Raw genomic sequence first — 26,896 nt, forward strand, 5'->3', positions numbered from 1 at the left:
TGAAAGAAAAGGGTGAACGTTTATTGATGTTTCAGGTCATGGGTAGATTCCACTGTAGAACAGTGAAACAATTTTACAAATTTGAATGAACAAATTTTGAATTAACAAACGTGAAGGCTGCTGTGACTTTGAATCTCTATAGTCACATTTAAATTCAGACCTAATTTTATATCATTGGTGAATGGCTATGGAAGGTGAAATAAAAGATAAAAATAAACTCGTGGTTTGACTTTCATCCTGAGGCACTTTGGCTACTCCCAGTTTAATCTCTTCAGTACCCAAAACAACAAGAAACAGTAAAAAACAGTACCTCAGCTCTTTAACTACTTTGAGCATGATTTAGCAATGTGAGCCTCAGGAAGTTTACACCTGATTTAATTCCACAATGCACAGACTTATAAAAGAAAATAAACCAGCAAAAAAATACAAGATTAAAACAGGTGCTTGAACACTGGAATAATCCAGTGAGATTCGGGAAACCTTCCTGAGAGGAAGGTTGCCCGACAGGTGGCATCCACGCGGTGTGAGAGGTCAAATGAGTGGATCTGTCTTACTTGACCGTGACGACGGAGGCGTTGTGAATGGACTCCATGACTGCGGCTAGTCTGCTGCACAGCTCATGCAGCGACTTGGGCCGGACCCTGGGAGGCTCTTTCAGGATGACCATCTCTGCGGAACAGTCCAAGATTCTGGGCAGGAACTCGCTCAGCTTCTCCTGCAGGATGTCTTCAGTGCCCAAACCGCAAGGTGGTGAACAGTTACAGGAAAAGACAGAGAAACGCGCATTTGCATGTTTGTAGATTTGTTCATGTGTTTGGTACATTTTTCATTCTCAGTTTTTCACATGCCAAACCATAAGCAGCAAGCATTTTCCATAGTTCTTATTGTTTGGTCCGTGCCCTTATTCAGGGCAGCAGAGTGTACATATTATATTTACAACATAATTATACTGAACATTTTCTGCTAATACCTGAATGCAGCTAATTACATAGGTGCTAAACTAAATTTAGGTACTGCCGATTGTTTAGGTAGAAGATTTTGCACTAGTGTTCTGCATATGATGCTGAATTCCTAAGCATCTCACAAAGGACATCCCACAGGGACAAGTGTGAGGTCAGCTCACCATCCATGTCCTGGCCCAAGTAGGAGCACCAGCGACTCCTCATCACCTCGATGGCGTCCAGGTCGTCCTGGCTGATGTCGTCGCGGATCATGAGGTGCATGCAGGGGATCACCGTGTCGTTCATGATGCCCACGCCCTCCTCCACGTCGCTCTCCTCTCCGCTCCGGAACAGCGTCGCCGCGTTCTCGTTCAGCTCCTGGAGCAAAGGTGGCACATGACTCGTAGGGCACATGACAAAACCACAGGTAAACAGCTCCACCCCATTCGCTAGCAAAGGCACTCAGGGGTGTGCACACAACTTTTAGAGTGCAGGGTGCAATCAAGGCCATCAAGAGAAGCGCTCACCAACCGCAAATGTACAGAGCAGCCATGTTCGAGCAGTTGTTTGGTAGCTCGATCTGCTAATACACTGGGTTCTGGGGTAGTGGTGCGCCACATTGTCTGCTATTAAATCCTTACTTTGTGTGTGCCAACTGCAGTTGGCGGCCATGCAGGATGGCCCATGATTGCCCACAGACTGGAACATTTCGGTTAGCTATATTAGGGTACAAGGCATTAATGGAGGATGCTGCTTCATAACATCATAATTAGGGCCCTACTAAAAATCGCATCATAGACATTGAAATTGAGGCTTTGCCATAAAATTCACAAACTACAGTGAAATATAACCACTGTGCTGTGAACTAAACTTTTTTAAAAACAGAAATGGAATAAACATTAATTTGGTAATGGCCCGACTTTTGATTTTTTTTTATATAGGAGGGAGTCAGATTTTGTCACCTTCAGAATTTGACTCCACCCCCCACACCACCCCCCCATACCCTCCCCTGTCACTACCAGTAATAAAAGCTTGTAAATACTGAAAGCTTATTAAGAGATGATTATGACTGGTGAATTTGGTGATAACCAGGCTTTGCATTTTTAATATAAGAGGGGAGTCCAATCTTGGCAGCTTAAGAATTGCATCTACCAATATTTGACTTCATCCCCTTAAACCTTCCCCTGACACTACTGGTAACAAATGGTTGTAAAAGTTGACAGCATACAAAGAGATAATCATGCATGGCGACTTTGATGATTGTCAGACTGCATTCTTAATATAGGTGGGGAGTCTGATTTTTGCAGGTGTAAAACTGCCTCTATTAGAATTGGACTCCCCCCCCCACACCCTCCCCTGTCATTACTGGTCACAAAAAGTTGTAATTGCAAACAGTACATGATTTTTCATTATGAATTTGGTGATTGTCAGGCTTTGCCTTTTTTTAATATAGGAAGGGAGTCAAATATTGGCAACTTCAAAATTGCACCAACCAAGATTTTACTTCCCCCTCATACTACCAACATTAGTAATAAAAGTCTGTAAATACTGACAGTGTATTAAAATACTAATCTGAGAAAATCACACCTACCAGAATTTGACACATTTTTTCATCCAATTTTATCTGGATGATTCTAATAATTATTGCCATTATAGTACATATAGGATACAAGCTGTCCAAACTTGAAAGATATATGCCTCAAAAATATTTTTACTTCATAGCAATAATTGTTTGGCCTATGAGCACTTACTCATTCAGGACAATTTTTCTTGCATTTTGGAACTATTTGACTGCATTATGGGACTTTTTCCACAGTATTTTCCAGGACAAAAATTGTTTTGAACGATTACTTTTCAAGAATGTTCTAGGATTGTCATGGCTCGTGGGAATTCTGTGCAAGCGATGGGTCACACAGCTTTTAAATAGGCGCGTTTATGGCACGGGCGTACTCACCACCAGACATTTCCTCCTGTAAAGTGCAATAAGTGACTGCTCCACGCCCCTCCTCTCCCCACGCCTCAGCAGCTCCATGTTATTCTGATAGGTGTACGCCAGGTAGTTCAGCGCCTCTCTTATCCTGCAAACAGACGAGAGCACACTGAAGGACAGGCCGTACGTCTGAGGAGATTGGAGGGGGGAAGTGTTGTGGGGGTGGGTGGGTAACGGGTGGTGTTTCATGGGGGTGGGAGGGTGTTTCACTTAGGGAAATGGTTGGGGGAGGTGGGGGAAATGGCGGTTGGTGGGGATTGGGGGGGATGTCATAGCTGACATGTCCAGAGGTTCTTGCATACTTTCCGTTCTGGTAGAGCTCCAGGCCCGTCAGCAGGTACAAGAACACGGTCCGAAACAGGCTGTAATCCTCGTGCCATTTCTACACCCCCCAAAAGAAGCACAAGACTCAGTCAAAGCCAACCTCAAACAGCAGTGCACATTTCAGCATGTTCACCTGCACAGCCTGGGCCCTCTCCTGCATTAAATGTAGCAAACGGAAAGCACTATCCGAAATGTGTGACTTTAACCCCACACCATGTTCAGAGGGAACCAAAGGGTGCGTTTCAGCCACACGTCTTATTCTGGACGCTGTGTATCACCAGGTCCCAGAGAGGCCACACTGCCACACTGGGGCCTTTCACTCTGACCTAGCGTCTGATCACCTGATTTTTCCTACTAACTGACCGGATTTAAGATGCTTTTTACTCAGCTGACACCTCCCAGACTTAATAGTAGCAGTTCAGCAATTCTCCTCAGAAAGTAACAGATTACAAAGCAATAATGCATCATTACACAACATAATAAATTAGAAAAATGCATCATATAACAATTATCATAAGTGCAATAATTGTTATATGGCACTGCTAATTAATTTTACTGCACTACATTAGCAATTACATTAGCATACTTAGTCATTATTACTAAATGAGTTAGGACTAATAATGGCGCAGAGCTGCTCTCTGAGGCCTCACCGTGTACTCCTCCATGTCCATGTCCTCTGGCCTGATCAGCCTCAGTTTCGCCCGAGCCTCCCTCATGATGCTGATTGACCTGGAATATCACGGAGAAAAATACGATCGATGTTTATCGTGTCACCAGCAGGACACCACGGCCGTACATTGTCTTTAAGACTACAGGAAACCCGCAGCATTCATAAGGGTTACGGTTAGGGTTATTTCATTGTTGAAACTCCGCAAATACTGTACTGTACTATGCGGATATGAGGAAAGGAGATTTCTTTTGCCGACCAAAACACAACTACATTTTGAGAAGGAACCAATATAATATTATTGATTCATGTGCAGATTTGTATAATGGGATGTATAAACTGAGTGAAGAGCACTCAGTATTACTCAGGGCATAATAGGCATATGTGAGATTTAGAAAGATTATTTTTTTCTATCACTGTTTTAGTCAAATTACTATAAAATACTTTCACAAGTCCCCAATAACTTTTTAACAGACTGATTTAATGGACTTTTAGGTTATAAGCAACAATTGAAGTAAATTGTATTACTGTATCATCATTTCCTACTGAAATACTAATTAAGGAATGCTAGTCAGAGAAATGGGCCAGTGTGGAAGAGGGCGCGTGCCTTTCATCAAAGCTGAGGTTGCGGTCTGTGAACTGCTCCAGCAGAGTCCTCTCTATCACGCGGTTAGGAGCGTCATTCTGGAAGAAGTAGACCAGCACATGCTGTAGACGGGGGTCCTGCTGGGGCGTGGTTTCTTCCAGGGACAGCTCGTGCAGGCGGGAGTACTCCTCGTGGAAAGCCTGGTGAGAGAGAGAGACAGAGAGAGAGAGAGAGTGAGTGAGTGAGCGAGTGAGTGAGTGAGAGAGAGAAGACATGGAAGAAGGAGAGAGCGAGGAAGGGAAGCTACAGACCTATAGAAACCACAGGGAGAAGCAGGCACATACACTCCAGTTTTTGTCCAGTGTCATTAACTAATCAGTTTACAACATTTGTTTATGAAATCATTGCTAATATCATGACTGATTTACGCATTTCTATTATTACAGTATGGCAGTTATTTGAATAATGATCATTTATATACCTTACTGCTGTAGTTTAAAATGCATTTTTCGCTGGAATTATTATTCAGTTTCTGGAGGAAAATGACAAAGTATTGAAAATTAACCCAAGGAAAAGTTATTCACTGGAACTGCTGACCCTCATTCTTTATAAGATTTTTTTCCAAGGCACATCCACTCAGACACTTTCCTTGGAATTTTCGCCCAAAACAACCAAGTCCAGCAATGTTTGCATGCTTATGTGATGCTGCCATAGACAGACTGTTGTAGCAGGTGTGTTATGGGTGTTGAAGTACCTTTATGAGTCCAGCCTCGGGCCCATCTTTGTCAAAAACCTGCCTGGCTTTGGCAATGGCCATGATAATTCCCTGCATGGCTGGTGTGAGCATCATCTGCCACAAGGGGGAGCAATGCAGCACAGACATAAAAGCAAAAGCCAGAAACAGAGTTGGTGGCATGTCAGAATACATAGCAAACGCAATGTGTAAAATGCAGTTTCCAGACTGAGAACATTCAGTTGCTGCCCTGTCCTGTTCTATATGTTGGATATTCCACTCAAAATCTAAATTTCTGGATTTTACTAGGTTGAGTGCTAGTAATCCACCCCTTGTTTGTCCCCAAGTAAAGTTTCAACATAAGCCTTCAATCAGGGCAAATACAATGGAATCCAAAGGTCAAAACTACAGATTAAAATCACCTTACATTAACTTTCATATTGTTTAACCCTGTAAATTATAAGGTAACAAATGTTGATGAAGTCTGAGAAATCTGAGTGTGCAGTTACTTTGTTATTTTGTCTCCCATCTATTTGGACAAATGCTCTCACTGGACATTGGAACATACAGACTATATGAAAAGCGAATATGAACGTAGAATATCATAGAAATTTTGGATATTTGGGTGTAATAACCCTCTAATATAAGTTTTTCTGAGGTATCAAAACCAGCAGTCCAATACGCAGAATCAGACAAGAATCATCATTCAGAATCATCCAATACTGAATCATCCTATATTGTGTATATATTATTTCGTTAACAATGCAGTATATGCACAATATGACCTTTTCTCTCTAGGGGAAGTACTCTCCAGTACAAAGTCAGTACGTACCTCTTCATTGTATCCATCTGCATCGGAGCGGACCAGAATTCTACCCACGTTGGGGATTTCCACCTCAGACACCTGGTTCTCAGGCTGCCTTTCACTCTCCTCGGGGGGCGTGTCTGTAGATTCTGCAGGCGAATCCGAGGCCTCTGGCTCAGGTTCTGGCTCCGCCTCCTCCTCCTTAGGTTCAGTCTCCATGCCACTGCCCTTGGCTTCCACCTCATTCTCCACCTCCACCTCTGCCTCCACCTGTATGTCCGGCTCGGGCTTTGCCACAGGCTCGGGCTTTGCCACTGGCTCTGGTTCAGGCCCTGGCTCAGATTTCGGCTCTGGTTTCGGCTCTGGCTCCTGCTCTGTCTGGGCTACCTGGGACACCTAAAGTGTGAAAGAGAGAGATAGGTGGAACCATAAAATAGCAGGAGTTATTTTCTGCATGGCCACCCGTGTTTGGAGAAAAGCTTAAGTTTGCACACAATACATTTACAAAGCTGATAATTTATGGAAACAATTCAGGATGAGCTTCCTCAAGGGCACAACTGCAGTGTCCCACCTGAGACATGAAGTTAAAGCCTTCTGGTTCAAGCATAGTTTGGATTCAAGCCCTCCTCACTGGCCTGCTATTTAGGAGGGAAATTCAGGACTATATTTGAGTATGGGGGGGGGGGGGGGGGGGAGAGGGGTCACGGAAGTTGATGTGACAGGAGCTGAATATGTTACCATTATGTACCACATACTAAAATAGCTGCAGATAGCGAACAGCCTTTCAAGGCCGCCCGCTGTGTTTCCTTTCTTTTTTATCCTGGGTGAATGGAGCCACTTCAGCACCAGTTATGTTTAAGTGGATAAAAACACTCCACAGGAACATCTCGCCACAAAGAATCCAATATTCTGACTCTTTCTTAAAGGAAAAGGAAAACATTGTACAGAACTGAAACAGCGAAACACGACAAACCGTTCCACCACCAGAGGGAACCTTCTCTTCAGCTACGGTATAATGGTAAACAAAGATATTTTGTCGTCGTTGTAAAAATGTTATTTGAATGTCATCAATGAGAAAACACATACTTTCCCAGACAGAAACATGAAATTAGATGTTTTAGGTTTTTAAAAAATCAGATTTAAAAAGTCATTTTTATCCCTCCGTGTTTTCTTTCCTCCCCATCTCACAATGACGGTTTTTCAATTTGTATGCCTGTCTCATCCTGCGTCAATTCAGGAGAGCACAGGCTGGAGCGCTCGCGTTCTCTGAAGCATGTGATGGCAGCCGCTGCTTCCCTCACTCTGCAGTCCACTAGCAGAGCCCGGCACTCATTGTGTCAGACAACTACACTTAATGCGCAGCTGGCGCAGGCAGACTGCGGGCGCCAAATCGATCAGAGGAGAGACCCTTTCACAATGAAGATGAAACCCTGCCAACTGAACCCCCCCCCCTCCCCCTCCCCCTCCCCCTCCCCATCTCCCCACAAAAGTGTACACATGGGACCCCCAGCCACAGCTGACACTGGCACAGGCAGCATTGGATTCTAAAGCGTGGATCACATCACCGCACCAAGGATTACAAACAGGGGGCAGGCGAAGGCAACCCTGGTTCAGGGGCGCCAGCGATGTTTCTGGTTTTTTGTTCCATCTAATGCTTGATCACAGGAGATGAATTGATTATTAAAGCTACAGTTCTCTTATGGAATTTTAGTTTTAGTGTATGTTTTTGGTACAGACAGATTTTGTATGCAGTGAAGGATGGCTAGAGGCATTTCTGGTGACTTGATGGCCTCGATTTTCTTTATTTAATTCAAGTAACGCTGAAGCAGTTGTAAGTGTCATCATGTTGGAGGCCCATATTAATTAATTTCATAGCATTTATTCACAATCATCAGTTTTTATATTGCAGCAATACTTGTTTCTTTGACCGTAACATTCTTAGGTTCATGTGTCATAGAAAATAGTTTCGGTCAAAAATAAAATTAAATGTGCTTATCTGAAGAACAGTAGGGCAATAAACATATGTACAACCACTGGAACCATAAATTCACTGTACAAGTTGCTTTGGAGTTACCTGCAGTGTAATTTCTTGTTTTAGACCACAAACCCCTGAATCCCCGAGAACTGCAATTGCAAAGCTGGCAAGCCATCAGAAAATTCTCTAAATACATTAAATATCCTTCATCACACACAAGAACTATCTGGGCCAACTGGTATTCTAAAATTGATATAGAGCCTGGATGGTTAAATGCCGAGAAACTCCACCACATGGTCATTTGAATTCATTAAACCAGATAATTCGGTAGTTTTAGGTTTGAATGGACTGAACCAGAACTTTAGCTGGACTGGCCTTCCAGCTCGCCATTGTTCTGCTGTATTTTTTTACCACTCACCTTTCCTCTTGACTTGAACATCTTTGGTCATAATTGCTTTAAGACTCCCATGACTAAACTAGGCATGTAGGACACACGCCAGAAAATCCACTGTTTTCTTAGTCAGATGAGTCACTGGCCCATTCCTGAGCGACCTCTCTCTTCTTGTAACATGAGGAATAACGGACTCAGGTTCTATATAAAACCTGGCTCGTCACTCGCAACAGCCCCCATCCCTGACAGCCACCGCCGTCAATCAGGGAATGCCCGGAATGTTCCAGAGGGCAGAGGTGTCTAGTGTCTTACTGCTGATAGGCTGGGGTAGGGGGATATAGACACATTGTTCTGCTGTAGCTCATAATTCCAGCAGGGCAAGCCAACTCTGCCCACTAGCCCAAACGACGTCTATACAGTCTATAATGTGTCTACACAGTATAATACTTGACAGCAGCATAGCTAGAAAATGGCTGAATCTTTCAGGCTGAAATCCCAGGTTGGGGTACATCTGTTGTCTCCTTTAGCAAGATATTATCAATCTGAAATACCCAGGTAAATATGTACTTGTGCAAATGGGTAACAGTCAAAATACATTGTCAGTCAATCTGAATAAGGGCATTTGTATATCACATAAACAAAATGAATATATTTTGAACTCTTTTTTTAAAACCATTTTTCTTGTCAATTTTACTAGTTCTCACTTACAAGAACTCAACATATTAAAATAGACCAACGGGCTGCAGAAGTACTAAATCACAGGTGGAGCACTTGCACTCCTGGGTCCAGTTAAACAGTTAACCTGAACTACTTCAAGTAAATATTCAATTTGCAAACATCATGTTCAATGTCACCAGGGGAAGCCAGGAAACATATTAGTAAATACGTCAGTTACTGGGTAGGTCTTGCATACCCTGTGACTGCCTGTACTGATGAAGTAGCAACCGGACCTTTGCTGCTCTGGGCTCTCAGGTGATTGCTGTCTTCCCTTCGTTTACCTGAGTGGGTGCCTCTTGCACCTCGTTAACGGGGTAAGTGGGCGCCTCTTGCACCTCGTCTGGGGCATCACTGATGACTGGAGCCGATTCTACTTCAGTGAGACCAGCCTCCTCTGCTGGCAGCGAAGTGGGCGTCGGCTGTCTTGGGGCAGGCTCTGAGAGGACACAGCCAATTAGAAGGGAGGACTGCTCTGAGGATTTCTCAAACAATAACACCTGATAATTTCAGTGAGGCACTGAATTTCAGTGTGTCCACTGTTTCATACTGAAGAGGTGTGAGGTTAAGTCCAAGATCGAGACTTGCAGTACCTCCAGCTTTGGACTACAGTTCCCATAAGTCCAACCACAAGGTGTTGAAGAACACATAGCCCCTTAAATCATGCAGTTGGATCCATAACCATTCTCTAGGACCTCAGTCCACAGTACGTTGTCTGTATTTGCCGTTCTCTAGCAGGTTCTGACCTTCTGCCGCTGGTCCTGGCTCCGGATTCTCTGTGTTCTCTGTTGGGGGAGCGGCCGGTTCCTCTTGCGGGACCTTGCAGAACTGTTCTTCCCACTCGCGCAGCTCCTGCTGGAACCAGCGGTTGTCCTCCCGCACGTAGTGTCGGAGGATCCGGGGCAGGGAGTCCGTGCCTTGCAGGACTTGCCCTGTCTCGTCGTCTGTGTCCTCTGGGTGGCACGGAGGGGACTAAGTTACAGCTATGTGTATCTGAATCACTCATATCATTCATATCTACTCATGGTCACAACAGTGGGGAACACTGCAACATTTTTAGCTTGGGTACATCATTATTATTATTACATGAGTATGGTGATGGTGATGAATAATATTATTATTAATATTCTTATAATCATATCAACATTTGCGTAATAATAATAATCATCATCGTAACAGGAATCTCCTTTACTACATTTTCTCCTTTACTAAGATATTTATAAATATATATAAAATTATGACCACAAGAATTTACCTGTTATTTGACCATCAACAAATAAAATATTAGTTACATTAAAATGATATATTTTAAAAATATTCTATATAAAATATTCTACTAATATGTTAATATTGATGTTTCAGTGCTGTCCTAAACTAGCCACTAATTGCACTCTATAATGTGCACTCTATAAATGACTTGAATGCTTAGTGTTTAAGCTAAAAAGAGCAGTCAAAGCAGAAAGCACTATGCCTGCCCTAGAGTCACATTCATGGAGTTTCTGAGTGATGCCATTGCAATACATGGCTATAATGTTCTAACTAATGTCTATGTAATGGTTAAATAATGGCACCTTAATATAAAGTAATATTCAAAAGCACTATTTCTAAAAGGCACCTTGGGGAGTAATATGAGAAAATAAATCACCAGGGAAAGTCTTGGGATGGATAAACCAAGCATTTACTAACGTGCCTTGTCAGGCCTGGTTTACTGTTTTTTCCCCCCTTCCCTAGGGTTAATTCTCCCACGGCTTGTGGTTCAAATTAATTTCAAGGTCTGGTGGTTTACATGAAAACAGTATCATAAACTACCACAATTGTATTTTTCAGGGAACATTTGAGGTTCCTTTTGATATATTTTATATACAGTTAAAGGCAAAAGTAGTGGGACAGCGACACCATTTTTGTTGTTTTGGCTCTGTGCTCCAGCACACTGGATTTCAAATACAACAATGAATATGAGGTTAAAGTGTGGACTTCTGTGTGAACTATTGACGCATAGACACACAGCTGACCAAGACACAGCTGAGCAGCCAATTATCCATTTAATTTCGCTCCCCGAAAACGGGGGGATTATGTATGAATCACCGGATATGGATATAAATACCCTCAAATTAAAGCTGGCACCCAGCATATTAACCTCACATTCATTATTTTATTTCAAATCCAATATGCTGTAGTACAGAGCCAAAACAACAGAAAATGTTTAATTGTCCCAATACTTTTGCATTTATGTAACTCTATATATGTAATATATATGATAAACATAATAATATGAAATGCAGCAAGAATATTATCCCTTTCAATCAATTTCAGCACCTAGTTTTTTTCTCCCAACAGCATCCCCAGTTCTGGGGCAGTTTCATTGCTGCCAGATCCATAGTCAATTCAGGAGAGATCAAGGTGCTCTCTTCCAAAGAGCATGATAATGGCCCTCCTCTCTCTGCAATCCACCAGCTGAGCTGCAGGGTATGAGCAGTGAACCAGACTGGGCCAGGGGAGCAACCAAAAATCAGGCCGCAAGACTCAAACCCAATCTGGGGGTCACTTACGACACTGGAAACACAGTGGACACAGTGTCTTAGCTGGATAAGCCCACCCAACCTCGGTCCTTTGAGAAGGACTGCCTTTTTGGAGACAGAGGCGGGTGCAGAGGAGCGGTAGACAGACGTTACCGGCGATGAGGTGGGGCATCTTGTCGTCGATGTACATGAGGCAGTAGGCACTGGCGTTCGTCATGCCGCCGTACGAGTCCCTCTGCAGCTCCTCCCAGGACGACTCGGTCACCGAGATGTCGTTGTACTTGAGCCAGCGCTTGCGGGAGTGGTCGAAGATGTAGGCCCAGTAGTGGCCCGCTGAGGCCTGGCCCTCGTGGACTAGCACTGCATGAAGCCGGTAGGGCACCTGCAACGAACCGTTCCTTCAGCTTCAGGCAATTTAAGTGTTCTGTGTGCAATCAGATCTGTTTACTGTGCATCCGTGGTGAGCAAAGCCATGCCTGACAAAAACCACTTGTTGATAAAAATGTCTCCCTGTGCGCCAGAAATAAAATCAACAATATCCAATTCGGTTCAATTTTATTTCTGTGGGGCTTTTTACCGTCACAAAGATGCTTTACGAGGAAATGGGAAAAACAGGAAGGACTGGGCCTGAATCCCCAAAAAGTGCATGTAAAGCGAGGGTAAAAAACTGCCAGGAGGATGAAGAAGCACGCAAACAGACCCAAGAAGAAACCTCTGGCTATAGGGAGTAGTATGTGCAAACCCGCATTCGTCCTGCTAGCCTGCTCACTGGACATTTGTCGATACAGGACGACACACCTGAGGCGGACAGGTTACCTGGCATAAGCTACGGTCAGCGTACATTCCCTCCAGAGTCTGGCTGGCCCTCTCGATGCTGCTCTTCAGCTCTACACACAGGAAGGAGGAATATACATCGGTCACAGGAAAATAGTGAGTGGGGGCTGGCAAAGAGACATTCAAAACTGCATACAACGTATGCACTGTACACCAACTAAAACGCCCATTCCATGATAAAAAGAAATTGTGAGAAAATACACCCATTAATTTAGATTCAGTAACCACACCATCCTGTAGAGGGCGGTGGTGAGCCTGAGCACGGACCGCACGGAGGGACCACGCCCAGTCGAAGGAGGGCACACGTAACTGAAAACCCTCAGAGAACCCACACAGAGCACAACATGCAAATCACTGACATTTCAACCCAGACCCCTGCAGCAGGTATCACCCCAATGCAGTTTGCTGCTGAGTGACTATAACATTACCGCTAATTCCAAACACTCTGACTTCCCTTCACACGGGCGAGCTGAATGCGAGCTAATGGGGAGGTGGTGGCCATGGCAACAGGTGTACCGTTAATGTCGTTCTCCACCTCTGTCCTCCAGCGCTGCAGACAGCCCTTGACAAAGTGCAGCTCCTCCTCCGTGACACCGTGGGGGGCTGGGTGCATGGGGGTATCCGCGGGGGGTCTGCATTGGGTGAAGGGCTTGTATATGGGGGTTCTCTGTGTTGTGAGTTGTGGGCAGCTGGAACCATCAGATGGGCCTGCATCTCCTGGTTCTGACGGACTAGGGACCAAAACAATCTCTTAACCTCACGCTGGAATAAGGGGAGTACAAAGTGCTTTAACATGCAATTACAGCTTGGTACTACTTAAATAATTTAGGTACAATGCAGCATATGGCAAGAGTAAAACTGAAACATTAACATGAAAATAAGTACATGCCAACCTTTGAGAGAATCTGTGAAAGCCATATAAAAAAGCATATGTTTTATATGGAATGAGCCTGGTGGAAATATTTTGGATGCGAAACGGTTGCGGTGAGAGAAAGCAAGGCTTTTAGAACACCAAAATAGGCCTGGAGTTAATAAACATTTCCTTAACTGTGCATCACGTATGAAAGACAGTAGTAACCAAAATTAACTTGCCATATAGTGTCAAGTTAATTGAGTTCAGACAGTAGCACATGAATAAAAAAAACCACTCCATTTGTTCACAAAAGCCTGAGACTGGCAGGGCATGGTAGGTCCGCCCCATTACGGTGCTCACTCTTCCATCGCTACCAATCAGCAGCAGTGAAAGCCGGCGGTTCCTTGCCTGGAGCCTTCATGGGCGGGGTCTGTGTGCAGGGGGGTGTCGGAGGAGGCTGGGGCAGGTGAGGGCGCGGTCCTCAGGTCCTCGATGGGCGAAATGCTCGTAGGCTTGGTGGTGGCAAACTCCAGCACATACTGCAACATGTCTGCCAGGGGGTATTTGGTGGGCCCCGAGCCATAATTCTTATAGCTGTGGAGAAGGGAAATGCTCAACTGTACCTGGGCACCAAATATTTACTATAAATATGTATTCACACCAGTCATATGTCACACAAGCACCTCCAAACCCTGAGTAGCCCCAATGAAAAGAAACTGAAACGGATACGCAAGGTAATGTAATGATATGAATCTAAGGGATGGCTGGTATTTCAAATACATACATTTTAAATACATATCCTCCTGAGACACAGCAGACAGTATTTTTTTTTTTACATAATACAAGTATATTGAATGACAAAAACATGTTGCGGTGAAAATATATTCAAACATGTACATTTTTATACCCTCTACACAAAACAACAGAATAGTAGAATATATGGTTCCTGAGATTAAAACCAGGGAGACATGTCCCCTGGTTTTAAAAAAAAATTAATTGCTGAGTTTTAGGAGGATATTGGCACATATGTCTGTATTTTATAATGCATGTAAAAGTGGTTTCTCTTTCTCTGCATGATTTATACCTCTCTGCCACCCACTAAGCATCATACGTGTCCCTTATTCTCTGCAGCTTATACCCCCCCCCCCTAATTTTAACTGTTGATACATTTATTTGGGGAAGTACTTAGCAACACAATACATTTTAGTGTATTTTCGACCACTATCCATCAGAATACACAGCATGCAGTGAGGCACATTTCAGAATGTGTAAATTGGCACTTTGTGCAGTACATTCATCATCATGCACATGCAGTACAACAGATTCTGCATAATGTGTACATTTGAATGGAAAACCTGAGAGCTGGAGAATTACCGGGTTCTCACTCGGTATTTTTGTCAAAATGTGTTATCAACACAGCAAGAATGCAATTTGTTCTGGCCTTCTACAATGCAAAAGGCGAAATGCAGGAAATGTCTTTGTGGCCATGCTAACATTAAATACATGAGATTGTATGAGAAAGTATAATATCTCAGAATGGTACTTTTTGAGTACCGAGTGATTTCTGATCCATTTCTAAGGCATATATAAAACACAAACATGAATCTTTTCTTGATGGTCACCAGAGTCTTGCAAAAAATCTAATCAAATTTAAGTTCAAGTGCATCTGCCATAACATTACCTTCAAGAAATTTATAGTCCAGGGGCCTTATTTAAAAAATGTTCATACACACAAATTAGATCTAAATTCAATATTTGATGTCATGTGAAAATTGATGTAGAAGATGTGTGCATATTTTACTTTTTAAAAATATGCATTATGACGATTGACATACAAAAACATTATACAATTGAGAGTGAGCAAAAGAAGGCTTGTATTGAGAGCTGACAATTAAAAATAAATTTAAATTAATTGTAACAAATATTGAGCTATGCAATACTAAAATGTATAACATTAATATTGCTGTAAGCTATCAAAACGTAAAGAAAAAGAACGACGTAAAATGGCTATATATCAATTTTATATCATGTGACAATGGCTTTGTAGGGAGCATATAAGGATATTTGAGGGTGGAATTGATAAGCTTGTTCACTTGCACACAATTTTACGATGATTTCTGATTTATAAACAAATTGTGCGTGGAAGCATTTATTTGTGGGTATGGAGACTTTATAAATTTTTCATAGGAACATTTTAGGAAATAATCACCAATCGCATTCAGGATGAATTCCAAGATTATATTACAAATGAGGCCCACAAATGAGGCAAATGCCTGGACTTTACTTTTTTAAAAGAACTGGAAGGAGTTTGGGACCCTGTTATGTGTTCGGTTGTTTTGGATGATGGCAGGCTGTCCCTCGCACCCCTCCACTCCACTCACCTCTCCAGCTTCTGCTGCAGGACCACCAGCTGCTCCTTCAGCCTCTTCACCTCCTCCCTCCTGCTCTGCATCTGGCCAATGTTCTTATGGAGGTACCTGTGCACACAGAGCAGCAACCTCCTGAGTTTCTCCATTTTTACCTCTGTAACCCGCTTCAGTGTCAGAGGAGCCATTTCAACAACTGCCCATTACATAATGCGAGGCTCCATCTGAACATACTATATATACATGCATGACATGCCAATGCTATACATAGCATTGTGATTTAATGTTTTTCTTTCTATGATGCCTTATGTATACGTATACACACAACAACAAAATGTGAATATCACGCGCACACAGCTCACCTGTCCATGTATATAATTTGTGGGAACTCCAGTTTTTTATGTATTTTCTCTGGACGTCCCAAAGACTGATTGAACTCAAACCGGGACAGTTCAAAGGTCAGCACTGGTGGCAACTTTGAAAACCATCGCTGCAAACAGATAGAATTTGTGTTAATTTTCAGATCAGATGAAAAGTAGCACAGCATATTTTAATTTGTGAGATTTTTCTTCTGCATTCGGTTAGAGTTGGTGGGTGTCCGTATGCAACACAAAACAGAATTTCCAGTGGATTTTTTTCCTGCAAGTGTGAATTCCCTGTTAGTTGGTAAAAGATGTTGCAATATCTTTAAAAATCCTAAGGCTTACTTCTCGCCCTGAGGAAATGGTTTGATCCGAGTGCAGAGCTTCGATCTCCCCCTCCACCATGGCGCCTTCCAGACACTCATCCAAATTGTTGAATCCATTCACTTGCAAAGGGTACTGACCAAACTGTTCAATATTGGAGAGGGTTTTTCCTTGAAATTAGGAAAAAAAAAAAAAAGATGTGTATTGGCTACGTATTGGATAAAATGCGCTTTGGCATAAATTTTGATAAATGCACTTATGTTTGTTACTATTTTGCATTTTATGGGTCATATTCCTTTCCTTCATATAACTGCCAATCTAAGAATATCATGTCAGGACATAGTTTCTGCATTTGGAACTTACAGTTAATGACAAAATACATTATACTTAGACTGAATGGGGGCTAGACTGAATAGGGGCTAAAATTTCTTCTTACCTTCATGCATTCTCTCTGCCACAAATGTGCCATAGAACAGTTGAACCATTGGATTCTTTTGCTTATCATCAGAATTGCTAAGGATTGGATACAGCAGAGAGGAACACCATCTTAGTCTCAAATCAGGCACAAACTGGACTCATCAGAGTAGTAGTAGAAGAGTCATTTTCAAACTGTGTGTCGGGACTCTCTAGATGGTCATGACAGCAGAGATCAATCACAAAAAACAGCACACAGTGCATTCCACACATGCATTCTTATCGGGCCCAGTAAAATCCTGCATGCGTTACAGTTAGCAGTGTGCTAGTTACAGTTATGCAGTTGCTTTGACATATCTTACAAATATTTGAATTCCATATGCCTGGCTGCATTCCAGTATAGGCCGAGTCATAAAAGAAACATGTACTCTTAAATGGGCCCTGGCCTTAGACAGTTAGAGAACAACTGAATCAGAGTTACACATTCTGAGGCATGGACATCCTGAGGGCACGGGAGGCAAAAAAAAACATTAATCTTTGGAAGCATACTAAAATGTACGGCATAAACAATTCCTACAATATTTACTGATATGTCCAAAAGAGTTATTTGTCATGCAAATTTAATTTAAACAACAGGTTTTTCTTGTGGCTACGCACAAATTCATTATGCATGGTTAGTGACATCACCGGCAGCTCAGCTCGACTGAGAGCAAAGACACCGTGATGCTAACATTAGTCCCTCGCTGGATTTAAATAAAGGCGATTGCTTACTTTCCATTAGCTGCAAGTTGAAATGCATCCTCCAGCCAGTCAAGGAGCTTGTGGGTGAATTCGCTTACATCCTGGCAGAAAGAAAAAAGAAACTTATAAAACAACTGCATCACAAACAATGTGGTTTTTTGACTCTGTCAGATGTGAAGCCTGGTCTTCTTGTGACATTTTCTTGTTATGAAAGAGTCAGACATTACGAACAGAAACAGACTGAGCTTTGAGAATGTATCAGGGATCACACTGAATAGAAATCATATTGTATTGCCACGTGAAGAACGTTACTTAGACAGGTTTGGTTATGTCAGCGATTCACAGCACGTGGAAGCCCCACCCATTACTGGGTTTATGAGCCCTCACTCTCCCAGCACAATGAAAAAGCTCTGTGCCATATGCATGCCTGCGCAAACGAGGCCTGTAGATTTGAACCATATATCCCCCGTGTTCTGATTACTTATTAGCACCTGTGAAATGGCGGGCCTGAGTCACATATACCCAGGATGTTATTGGGATTTTAAAGTAATACAGAAATAAAATTTATGCAAAAATACTCCATATATTATCTTTATCTTAATTCCAAACAATACAAACAATATAGTGTATAAATTGTTAATGGTCTCCATTTACCTCTGCTAGACTACCTTTAACAATGAAAGTGTCATTTGTTTGTGATAAAGTTGTGATTTACACAAAAAATCTTCTATAATGAAGGCAAAGGGGCCATAAATCATGTTTATCAGCGACAAATTTAAATGAAACATGGTTTTCATGCACTAGATTATTGGTATTCATTGTTTCAGTGTTTGACATTCTCAATTCGTCTTCCTCTTTATCTGATTATATTCAAAGAAACCAGGCAAAAAGACACTGCAAATCCTGATGATGAACAAAAATAGAAATAGAAAACAAAAACCAAATTTAGTCAGTCAGTTTAGTCACTGGTTATGCAATGCATCTCTCAAAAGCAGCATTATTTTACTAAACATTTAAAATGGGTCAATTTGACTCACACCAGACACAAGGGATATCACAAATCTTCAGGGGCTAATCCTGCATCTTGCATACAACTGCAAAGTTCATCCTGATCGTAACTAAAAAACATGAACTACTATAAACTGTCCCCGCAGCTAGGTCTTCTCTCTTTGCCAACCATCTGTCAACTAGAGAAGACCACACCAAGGAATGAAATGAATACTCCCAGCTTACCATCGAGAACACTGACCTCAATTGATTTAGGATTGTTTTGCCTGTTTGTTCAACATGTTTTTGCTGTATTCCTGGGTACCAATATTTTGAGTCTCATATTTTTGAGTCAAACAAGTCAGTTTCTATCTCAGCACCTCACCACCAGTGGAAACAAAAACAACTAAATTAGCAAACGTAACAGCAGCCACAACAATAAGACAACCACTGCTAGCAGGAATAACCGCCACTGAAACATGAACAACCACCATGTAGGCCTTATGTGGTGAGAGCAGAACGCAAGCATCCGCTCAGGCGCGTGGGCGTGGGAAGTGGGAATGCTGTACCTGCTGGGCCTCGCTGGTGCGGAAGGCGTCCTTCAGGAGCTCCACAGCGGCAGAGGGGTCCACGAACCTGCGGGTGGAGCCCACCATGAGGGCGAACAGACACCGCAGCTCCTGCATGAAAGCGATGTTCCTCTTCTCCTACGAAACACACACGCACGCCCCTCAGTTCTTGCCACCTGCATTGTTTCCCCCAATCTGCTATTTTCAGTTATTTGCAGCATGACTTTTCCCAGGGGAATCAAGAGATGCGCTTTTACTTGTTTTGGCTTTAAACGATTTTCTGGTACAAAGATGTAGGTAAGGTCATACAGTAGGTAGTTATAATTAAGGTATAGAGGTGAAGGGCTCACTGCTAATGAAAATTTGCCAGCACCTACACTCTTCACAGCGGGCAGAATGATTGAAATGCTGATATCTTCTTACCGCTGATTTGGTATGTTTGATATACCTTACACGCCTACTCTGCCTCTTCCCCAGTAATGTGAGTGATCATCTGAGTGTCTGCTGGACACAGTGTCGTTCGTCATGCTGGTAGACAGAGTGTCGTCCGTCACACCATAAAGTCAGCGCAGTTGCCTGAAGATTAGGTTCCTTGGATGGAGACCTTGCACTTTATGGCTTGGTGAGCTAATCTTATCTCTTGGTGAGGTGTGTGAATGGCGAAGGCTGTGTGTGTGTGTGTGTGTGTGGCCTCAGCAGGCCTCGTCTTGGGCTCATTTAACCTTATTTGATGCTGTAAGTAAGTCGGAATGGCAGTGTCTGCCAAATGAATGCGATACATGTAAACACACACACACACCACGTGCAGGCTAGGCCCCCACTAACCGAGTGGCTCCTGCACTTCTGCAGTAGGCTCTCTGTGAGACAGTAGTTGAGGACCAGTCTGCGGAACACTGGCAGGTGGAACAGCGACTGCAATGCACACAGGGAACAAAAGAGACATGCTTTACATTTCAAAGGCGTGAAGACCAGCTGCTGTAAAAGCATGAAGCTTTTACAGGAGTCAGTTCATTTGAGGTCACAGTCATAGATCAGTCATTTCAGGTCATTGTCAATGGCACTACAACCGATGAAAAACCTGGAGAGCCATGTGCCTGTTGCCAATTTCACATGATTAACAAGCAGTGATTTTATGCCTGAAAAATAAAGTTACACATGAGTGAATAAACAATATTTCAGTATGTTTTATAGAACCTGCACCTCACAATCAATACTGAAACTGAAACTGAAACGTCGAAAAATTTCAGCACTGCAACAAAATCAACGACATCCTTATCAAATAGTCATACAATACAAAACAGACAAAGGGTTAAAAAAAATTGAACGGAATATACTTGTTTCATTGCAGGTAATTCATTTCTGTAGTTAAAGCGACTGGTTGCCATAGGAAAAGAGATGGTTAAGTCGAAGGAGGAGTTTGCTACAGAATATATGACTGAATGTTTTGACAGACCAATAAACTCTTATGAATTCCATAAATGCGTAAGCATCCCCCCCACCCCAAATCACTGCTCCCTTTAATGGACCCGCTAACAAGGCCCTGCAGGTCAATACGGCACCAATCTGGATGAAATACAGAAAGATTAGCGTTCTCTGTTTTTCTAACTTTCCGCCATAATCTAAATTCAGCCACCAAAGTTCACGACTCTCCATATCCTCAAAACACCGCAGTATTTAATTACTCCTGCACTCTATCAATACCAATGAGAGTTTGAATTACGACAAGAGCAAACTGATACTCTCCACTAGAATCGAGCTGGAACAGCCTTAACAGAATTAGTGTGCTGAGAGCCTGTTAGGAAAAAAATTATCTATCTCGTCCCACTGTCATAACTGTTTATACAATATACGCTTCATTTTTATCACAATATCCAGACAGGAAAGGTTAAGTGCTCTACATTTCAGGTAAGGTAATACGTGCTCCTGTTAGCACAGTGCTAATTTGATGTTTGATATAACACAGGCCTGGATTCCATCAACTGTCATCCTTTGTCTCACATTAAAATGCAAGCATTAGTTTTATCTTGACAAAAGCAAATCGACAAGCTCACTGTTCACCAAAATTACTTAAAATCACTGTCTGTGTTGAAAAATTGGTAAAAGACAGACATGGTCTTTTGTTTTTTCTACACAAAGAAACATTTTTTTTTTTGCTTTCTGGCGCTTACATCTTTTTTGTTACCATTTCACAGACTCCCTGAAGTACACGGCCTTGTGAGGTAAGTGTTACGTCTTGCCATTCTCAGTTCCCAACAGTTTCAAGGAGCAAAGTGAACATAAAGTATAACCTAAGCACTGCTCTGAGTGAACAAAAAAGGGCAGGTTCACTGAGAGCCAGCGTGACAGCCAGATAATGAGACAGACATGGAAAAAAGTCACAAAAAGCACAGCAGACTCCCCATCGCTACCATCATAGCAATGCAGAGAACTCACCCTGGTCAAGGATGATTTACATTCTACACCACGAGAGTCTTTTTCATATGGCTAAAACCCAAGCTGATTTGTACAACTCTTCAAAAGTGTAAAATATTAAAATCCCTCCCAGGCAAACTCATGATGAGAACATTTCACATGGCTACAGGTTGTGTACATGATGAGTATGCTATTACAGTTCTGGATGACAGATTATATATGTGCTGAATGTGTTACTATATATTGTGTAGCTGTCATGAACACGTTAAGTATGTTTCGACAGTTTTGTTTAGCAGGGCACACATACTCAGTATGTTACTACAGTTTTAGATCGCATTCACATTACCAGTGTGTAATAGTATTTTGGATAGCAGGTTATACATACTGAGCATGTTTCTATAGCTCAAGATGGCAGGTCACATACATGGGGCTAAGATCTTTGTAAATGTGCATGCCACCTCCCTTCATACCAGGGCAATGTCTAATGCCATCTTCAGCATTGCCAGGTTCATATCAAAATCTCAAGGGAACTTGATCTGTCTGCCAAAACAGCCAAAACCATTACGTTGCAGGGGAAATAAAAGTCAGTGACTTCAACACCTGTTCACTGTGGAAAAAGCCAAGAAAAGACCAAGCTGCCATCTGGCCCTTTACAAAAAAAAGAGAGGAATGAAAACACAAGTTTGGTAATTTCTGCTCAGGGTCAAGCTCATCTTGCTTTTTTAACTCTAACCGTGCCTTTGTAAACGCAAGTGGAAAAATTCACAAGAAACCAAAATAAAAAATTAGTGAAAAAGGGGCAAATTGGCGGCATGAGTCATCACGCATTAACGAGGGGAGCCGCGCACACACCTGTATGACGGCGCTGAACCAGCAGGTGTTGCCCACGTTGCGCATTCCCACGGGCCAGTCATCCTGCCGGATCCAGTCGGCCGGGCTGGAGGTCTCCCCCGAGGCCTCGCACCTCCTCCTCTTCATCCGAGCGGCGTTCTCCTCCGCGCTGACCTCCAGCGCCCTGGGGCCAGCCGGGGTAAGGGCCGCGATGCACAGGGAGAAGAGGAGAGAAACGACAGGTGAGGGCGTGGGGGTGCGGGGTCATACACTGAGAGGAACATCCACGCAGATGAGTTAACCCTGAAGAGGCCCATACTCCTAATTAGGGACACAGGCTACTCTTTCATCTGAAAAACAGCAGCACCATACATAGTAGAATTCAAACACAAATCATGCAAGGAAAAACACCCTACAAAGAGTTTAATGATACATTTAAAGTGAAATTTCCTTGCTGCATGCATATTTTAACCACCATGGGTCATTAGGTAGGTCGTTGTCACATGACAATGTGGGAAATGTTATCTTTGTCACACTGCACATAAATTTCACTTCGGTGCATTAAACTGTGGAATATTTTTCAGCAGCGCTGTCTTCTGGATGTATGCATTAAAATACATATTTAACATTCCTGGCATCACTCACACGACTTTCTGGAGGCTAGCTACACACACAAAGACCGTTTATACCTGATAAACTCTCTTTCTTCTGCCTGAGCGTTTTGAGACTCTTGCAAGCTGAGCTCTATTGCCGTCTGAAGTTCATCTTTAGCCCCACCTGGGGTCATGTCAACAACCTCTGAAACATTACAAACGTAATATTAATGAAAACAACCAATTCCCTCTTTAATGAAGCAGTTTCATATACCATTTCAGTACTCCACTAATGAGAGACTTTGAAGTTACAGAGAACCAGCTCACATGTATAAGCTGTCGCAACCATAGCAATATGCATAATATGTACACAGTAGTACTGCAAAATAATTGATATACTACATTTCCCAGTAAGCTATGGTTCAGGGAAAAAAACTAAAGAAATAAACAGCATGGTGCCAACACCAGTGCCACTTCCTTCCTCGATTATATAAGTGGACAAAGGCATCTTCTGATTGGTCCTGCTGGAAGGCCGCATTTCTCCAACCTACGTTTCTGTGTGAGCCAGACGCCCCCCGTGCCGTCTGCAGCAGAGCGCTCCTCCGCCATGGGCCCTCCCTCGGACTGTGCAGTCAGCAGGCTGATGGTCCTGCTCACGTCACCTTGGCTGGCCTGGTTCACCAAGAGAAGACCTCGCCACATGAACACCAACACAAGACACAGGCAGGCCGACAGATGCTAAAATCCAGGGCTGCATTCAGGCTGCAGACCTCAAAGCTCAACTGCCATTTTTTCTTCAGATCGGATTTTTTAGACTGACTGTTTTTATTCATTTTGTAAAGGAACCCAAGTATGGCCAGTGCAGGATTGCAACATTATTATCCTGTTACTGGAAAGTGACATAAAAATCACTTCGCCTGGGTACCTGTGGTCAGGTGGGGAATTCCATTCTGTGCCAAATGGACCCGCACCATTGCCCTGAACATGTATGGACTGAACAATTCCAATTTGAGCATCCAAACGAGTCACATGCAAACTGTGTGGCTCCAATTTATTTCCACATTCAGATGTGGCACAAATCAGAACTGAAAAGATTCCATGTGTTTTTTTCACTGTTCACACTATTCTAAAAAAAATCTGAACTGTGTCACATATGAGGAAAAAATCAAATATGGGCCACTTGTAGCTGCAGACTGAACACAGTCCATGATTCCATTTTACCTACATTGCAGTTTACTAATTATATTATTATATTATGATTTTAAGTTTTTTTCTTGTTACTTAAACAAACATTACCATTGACAAAATAACATTTAAAAGCTGAATAACAAATTAAACAAGTTTTTTTTTTTTTTTTTTTAAAGTAGGCTGAAATAAATAAAATGTACCTTCAAAGCTGCCCATATAACCTGCACATCCTGGATGCCAGTTATTTCCCTCAGCTGGTTGATCACCAACTGGCTCTAAAGACAAAACATTCCAAATCAGCATAATAATGTCTCACTGAACACTAGTTAGCTGGACTCTACAAAATGTTCATGATTTGTGTGGAGCTGAATAAAACACAATAAGAAAACATTTAAAATCATAGCTTTATATTTCACAATTGAATTCCACAGTTCAAATTGCGACTTTGTTCAAATACAATGACCTCAGAACGTTTACATCTTTTGTATTGCTGATGCCCTAGAACAGGGAAAATACTTTTTGTGTTTCTTCGATTACCTTTATTATTTTATTATTTATAATCATAAAATCTTATCCATAGTGGCATAAATATCTCTTTAACATTTTATCCATATGACACAGCTAGACATTTTCTGAAGCAATTCATTACCTTGCAAGGGTACAATAACAGTATCTTGCCTGGGAATCAAACTCGCAACCTCTCTCGCCGTCTCCTCAATGGCTACACCACATGAATGTAACTAAAAACCTTAAGACCTGTAATATGAACGCAACTCCTGACTACAAGTAACAGCTGAAACAGGCCCCAGCTGAAACATCAAACGCATGGCATATTTGTAAACAGACTGACCACTGCGGCCACTCTGTCGCAGCTGTATTGAAACGGGAACTTGCATCCATGATGACTCACATTAACAAAAATTAAAAAAAATAAAAACCCTACAACTATGTGGACCAATTAAGATTAAGAGAAGCAAGTAGGCACGTATGAGGCTATATAAAGCCTAGGGCAAGGCAGGTGGAAATGTCACAGCCACTGGGCCTGAAGACAGTTCGACACAGTAGCTTGGAAGGCATGAGACATATATGGAGAGCTGAAAGGGCCATGGCACTCTGGTCAAGGCCTATTTTTGGCCCCTGACACAGATAACTCCTGTGTTTATCATTCCACTCACCATGCAGCAGGGCTCTGACTGACACAAGCACAAGGGAGCTCAGAAAACAAAATCTGCAGTCTCTCTTTGGCACAAGTTAGGAGAATGGAAATGTTGCCTCTAGTCTGCCAGACTCTAATTATAAAGTCAAAGGGCTACTTTGATATAGAAACTAATTGTGGTCTCTCAAATCCAAATGATAAAAAATAAGGAATAAAAATGCATTCATGAAGATGTTACATTTAATGAAATGCTATAAAGCATATAACAAATTATCAACTAATAATTAAATTAATAATCATTGCCTGTACTTGGGGAAAATACTCATTGTGCACTTTTGCTATCCTTTGGTATGCCATTTGATCAAATAATATAGATTCCCTTTGCTGAGCTCTGCTTAATATTTACATCATGTAAATCACAAAAAATGTAATTGGATGGCAAAATAAATGCCAATAAAAAACAGAAAATATTCCACCAGAGTCTCGTCTGTCCACCAGTACAAAGTTTCTCTGGCTAACACTTGACAGTTTGTAATGGTAAACCATTCAGTAACCATAAATAATCGGGCCGTGCATGTGGCCGCTTTGCTGTGACAGGTGAACTCGGTTTGGCATTTGGGGCGCAGTTGTGGGTGAACGGGCTAAGATACAGTAGGCTACAGTACGAAGCAACAAGTAATTCAGCGGCAACAACGACCTTAATAATCACGATGATGTCTTGACGGTTTAACCAAAATTCAATGTTTTACAGTGCTATCAACGTTGGTAGCAAATGATTATTATAGATTATATCACAGTCCAGTAACTAAATATATAATTAACATTTACATATGGAAACTATGGATAACAATTTCGACACTTCGACTATCCGTTTAAACTTCCAATTTTATGGTTTTCGCATATCAAACAGCTGGTGCATGTATTTACAGCTGACACATGGAAAAGCCCCGTTTGTCTTTAACACTCGGTTTAAAACTTTTCAGTGGTCAAGGAACCCGCATCTGTTCATTTGCTCACCGGATTTGCCGAGGTATCCCCATGCCCGCAATGTTGTTCAACTCTCATAGCTCCGGAGCAGATTCTTTCGTCTTTTTCCCCAAAAACCTCCACCTACTTCGGAGTCACGCCTGCTCCGCTCATCTGCCTCACACACCACAAACACACACACGGCAAGCGCGCACACGCTACGGTCTCACGCACGCAGAAAGCGCGTTCGCCTACCTACACAGATGCTTGTGGCGAGCGCGATCCCTTCCATAACGGTACAAACCGGTGAGGTGGTGTGAAATAACCAAGGACGCAATAGGCCACTAACTGCACTGTGACTAACGTTGCGTTTACACAACTGTCGGCTAACAGTGCGCTTGAGCGGTATTTTCTGAGTAGTTACTCAGAGAACCTCTGTTAGGGTCTAAAATGGCCTACATTTCTTATTTAATACCAACATATGTTCAGTGTTAATTCAACTCTAACAGTGTTTATATGGAATCAAATGGGGATCAAATATAGGCTAATATGTGAAGGTGGAAATTATATATTATTTGTATTTATGTTCTCCTTCCTGTAGCATTATGTTTCTTGAGAACAGATAAACGCCCCACCATCAAATGCTTGTTTATCG

The 26,896-nt window shown here is 42.4% G+C and overlaps 1 protein-coding gene across 3 annotated transcripts; it reads right to left on the reverse strand.

Annotated features, from left to right (window-relative positions):
* On the reverse strand, positions 1 to 26,476 carry usp28 (ubiquitin specific peptidase 28). Of its 3 annotated transcripts, none has more exons than XM_035434390.1 (26): positions 26,293 to 26,476; positions 24,320 to 24,394; positions 23,483 to 23,603; positions 23,028 to 23,136; positions 22,360 to 22,522; positions 19,921 to 20,007; positions 19,096 to 19,233; positions 17,570 to 17,640; positions 16,821 to 16,897; positions 16,406 to 16,554; positions 16,061 to 16,188; positions 15,714 to 15,809; positions 13,741 to 13,926; positions 12,996 to 13,210; positions 12,462 to 12,532; positions 11,799 to 12,027; positions 9,873 to 10,079; positions 9,411 to 9,565; positions 6,074 to 6,442; positions 5,263 to 5,358; positions 4,530 to 4,708; positions 3,906 to 3,984; positions 3,234 to 3,313; positions 2,896 to 3,019; positions 1,124 to 1,319; positions 1 to 726 (listed from the first exon to the last, which is right to left on the reverse strand). In XM_035434390.1, exons 1-26 carry the CDS (start codon positions 26,338 to 26,340, stop codon positions 551 to 553), a joined length of 3,624 nt encoding a protein of 1,207 aa, XP_035290281.1. In that variant the 5' UTR covers positions 26,341 to 26,476; the 3' UTR covers positions 1 to 550. The 3 variants fall into 3 exon arrangements, with proteins under 3 accessions (XP_035290281.1, XP_035290283.1, XP_035290282.1); XM_035434392.1 differs by lacking the exon at positions 26,293 to 26,476 and adding an exon at positions 24,769 to 24,848 and having other exon boundaries at positions 551 to 726; XM_035434391.1 differs by lacking the exon at positions 24,320 to 24,394 and having other exon boundaries at positions 551 to 726; positions 26,293 to 26,475.
* Between the last annotated feature and the right edge of the window lie 420 nt (positions 26,477 to 26,896).

Source organism: Anguilla anguilla, chromosome 9, assembly GCF_013347855.1.
Source record: "Anguilla anguilla isolate fAngAng1 chromosome 9, fAngAng1.pri, whole genome shotgun sequence".
Lineage (NCBI taxonomy): Eukaryota > Metazoa > Chordata > Actinopteri > Anguilliformes > Anguillidae > Anguilla > Anguilla anguilla.

Coding starts and splice junctions, on each gene's coding strand:
- usp28 (XM_035434390.1), bottom strand. CDS start 26,340: ATGAGAGTTGAACAACATTGCGGGCATGGGGATACCTCGGCAAATCCG. Junction 19,234..19,920: donor AGAAGTGCAGGAGCCACTCG/GTTAGTGGGGGC, acceptor TGTGTTTCGTAG/GAGAAGAGGAACATCGCTTT. Junction 727..1,123: donor CTTGGGCCAGGACATGGATG/GTGAGCTGACCT, acceptor TGGGCACTGAAG/ACATCCTGCAGGAGAAGCTG.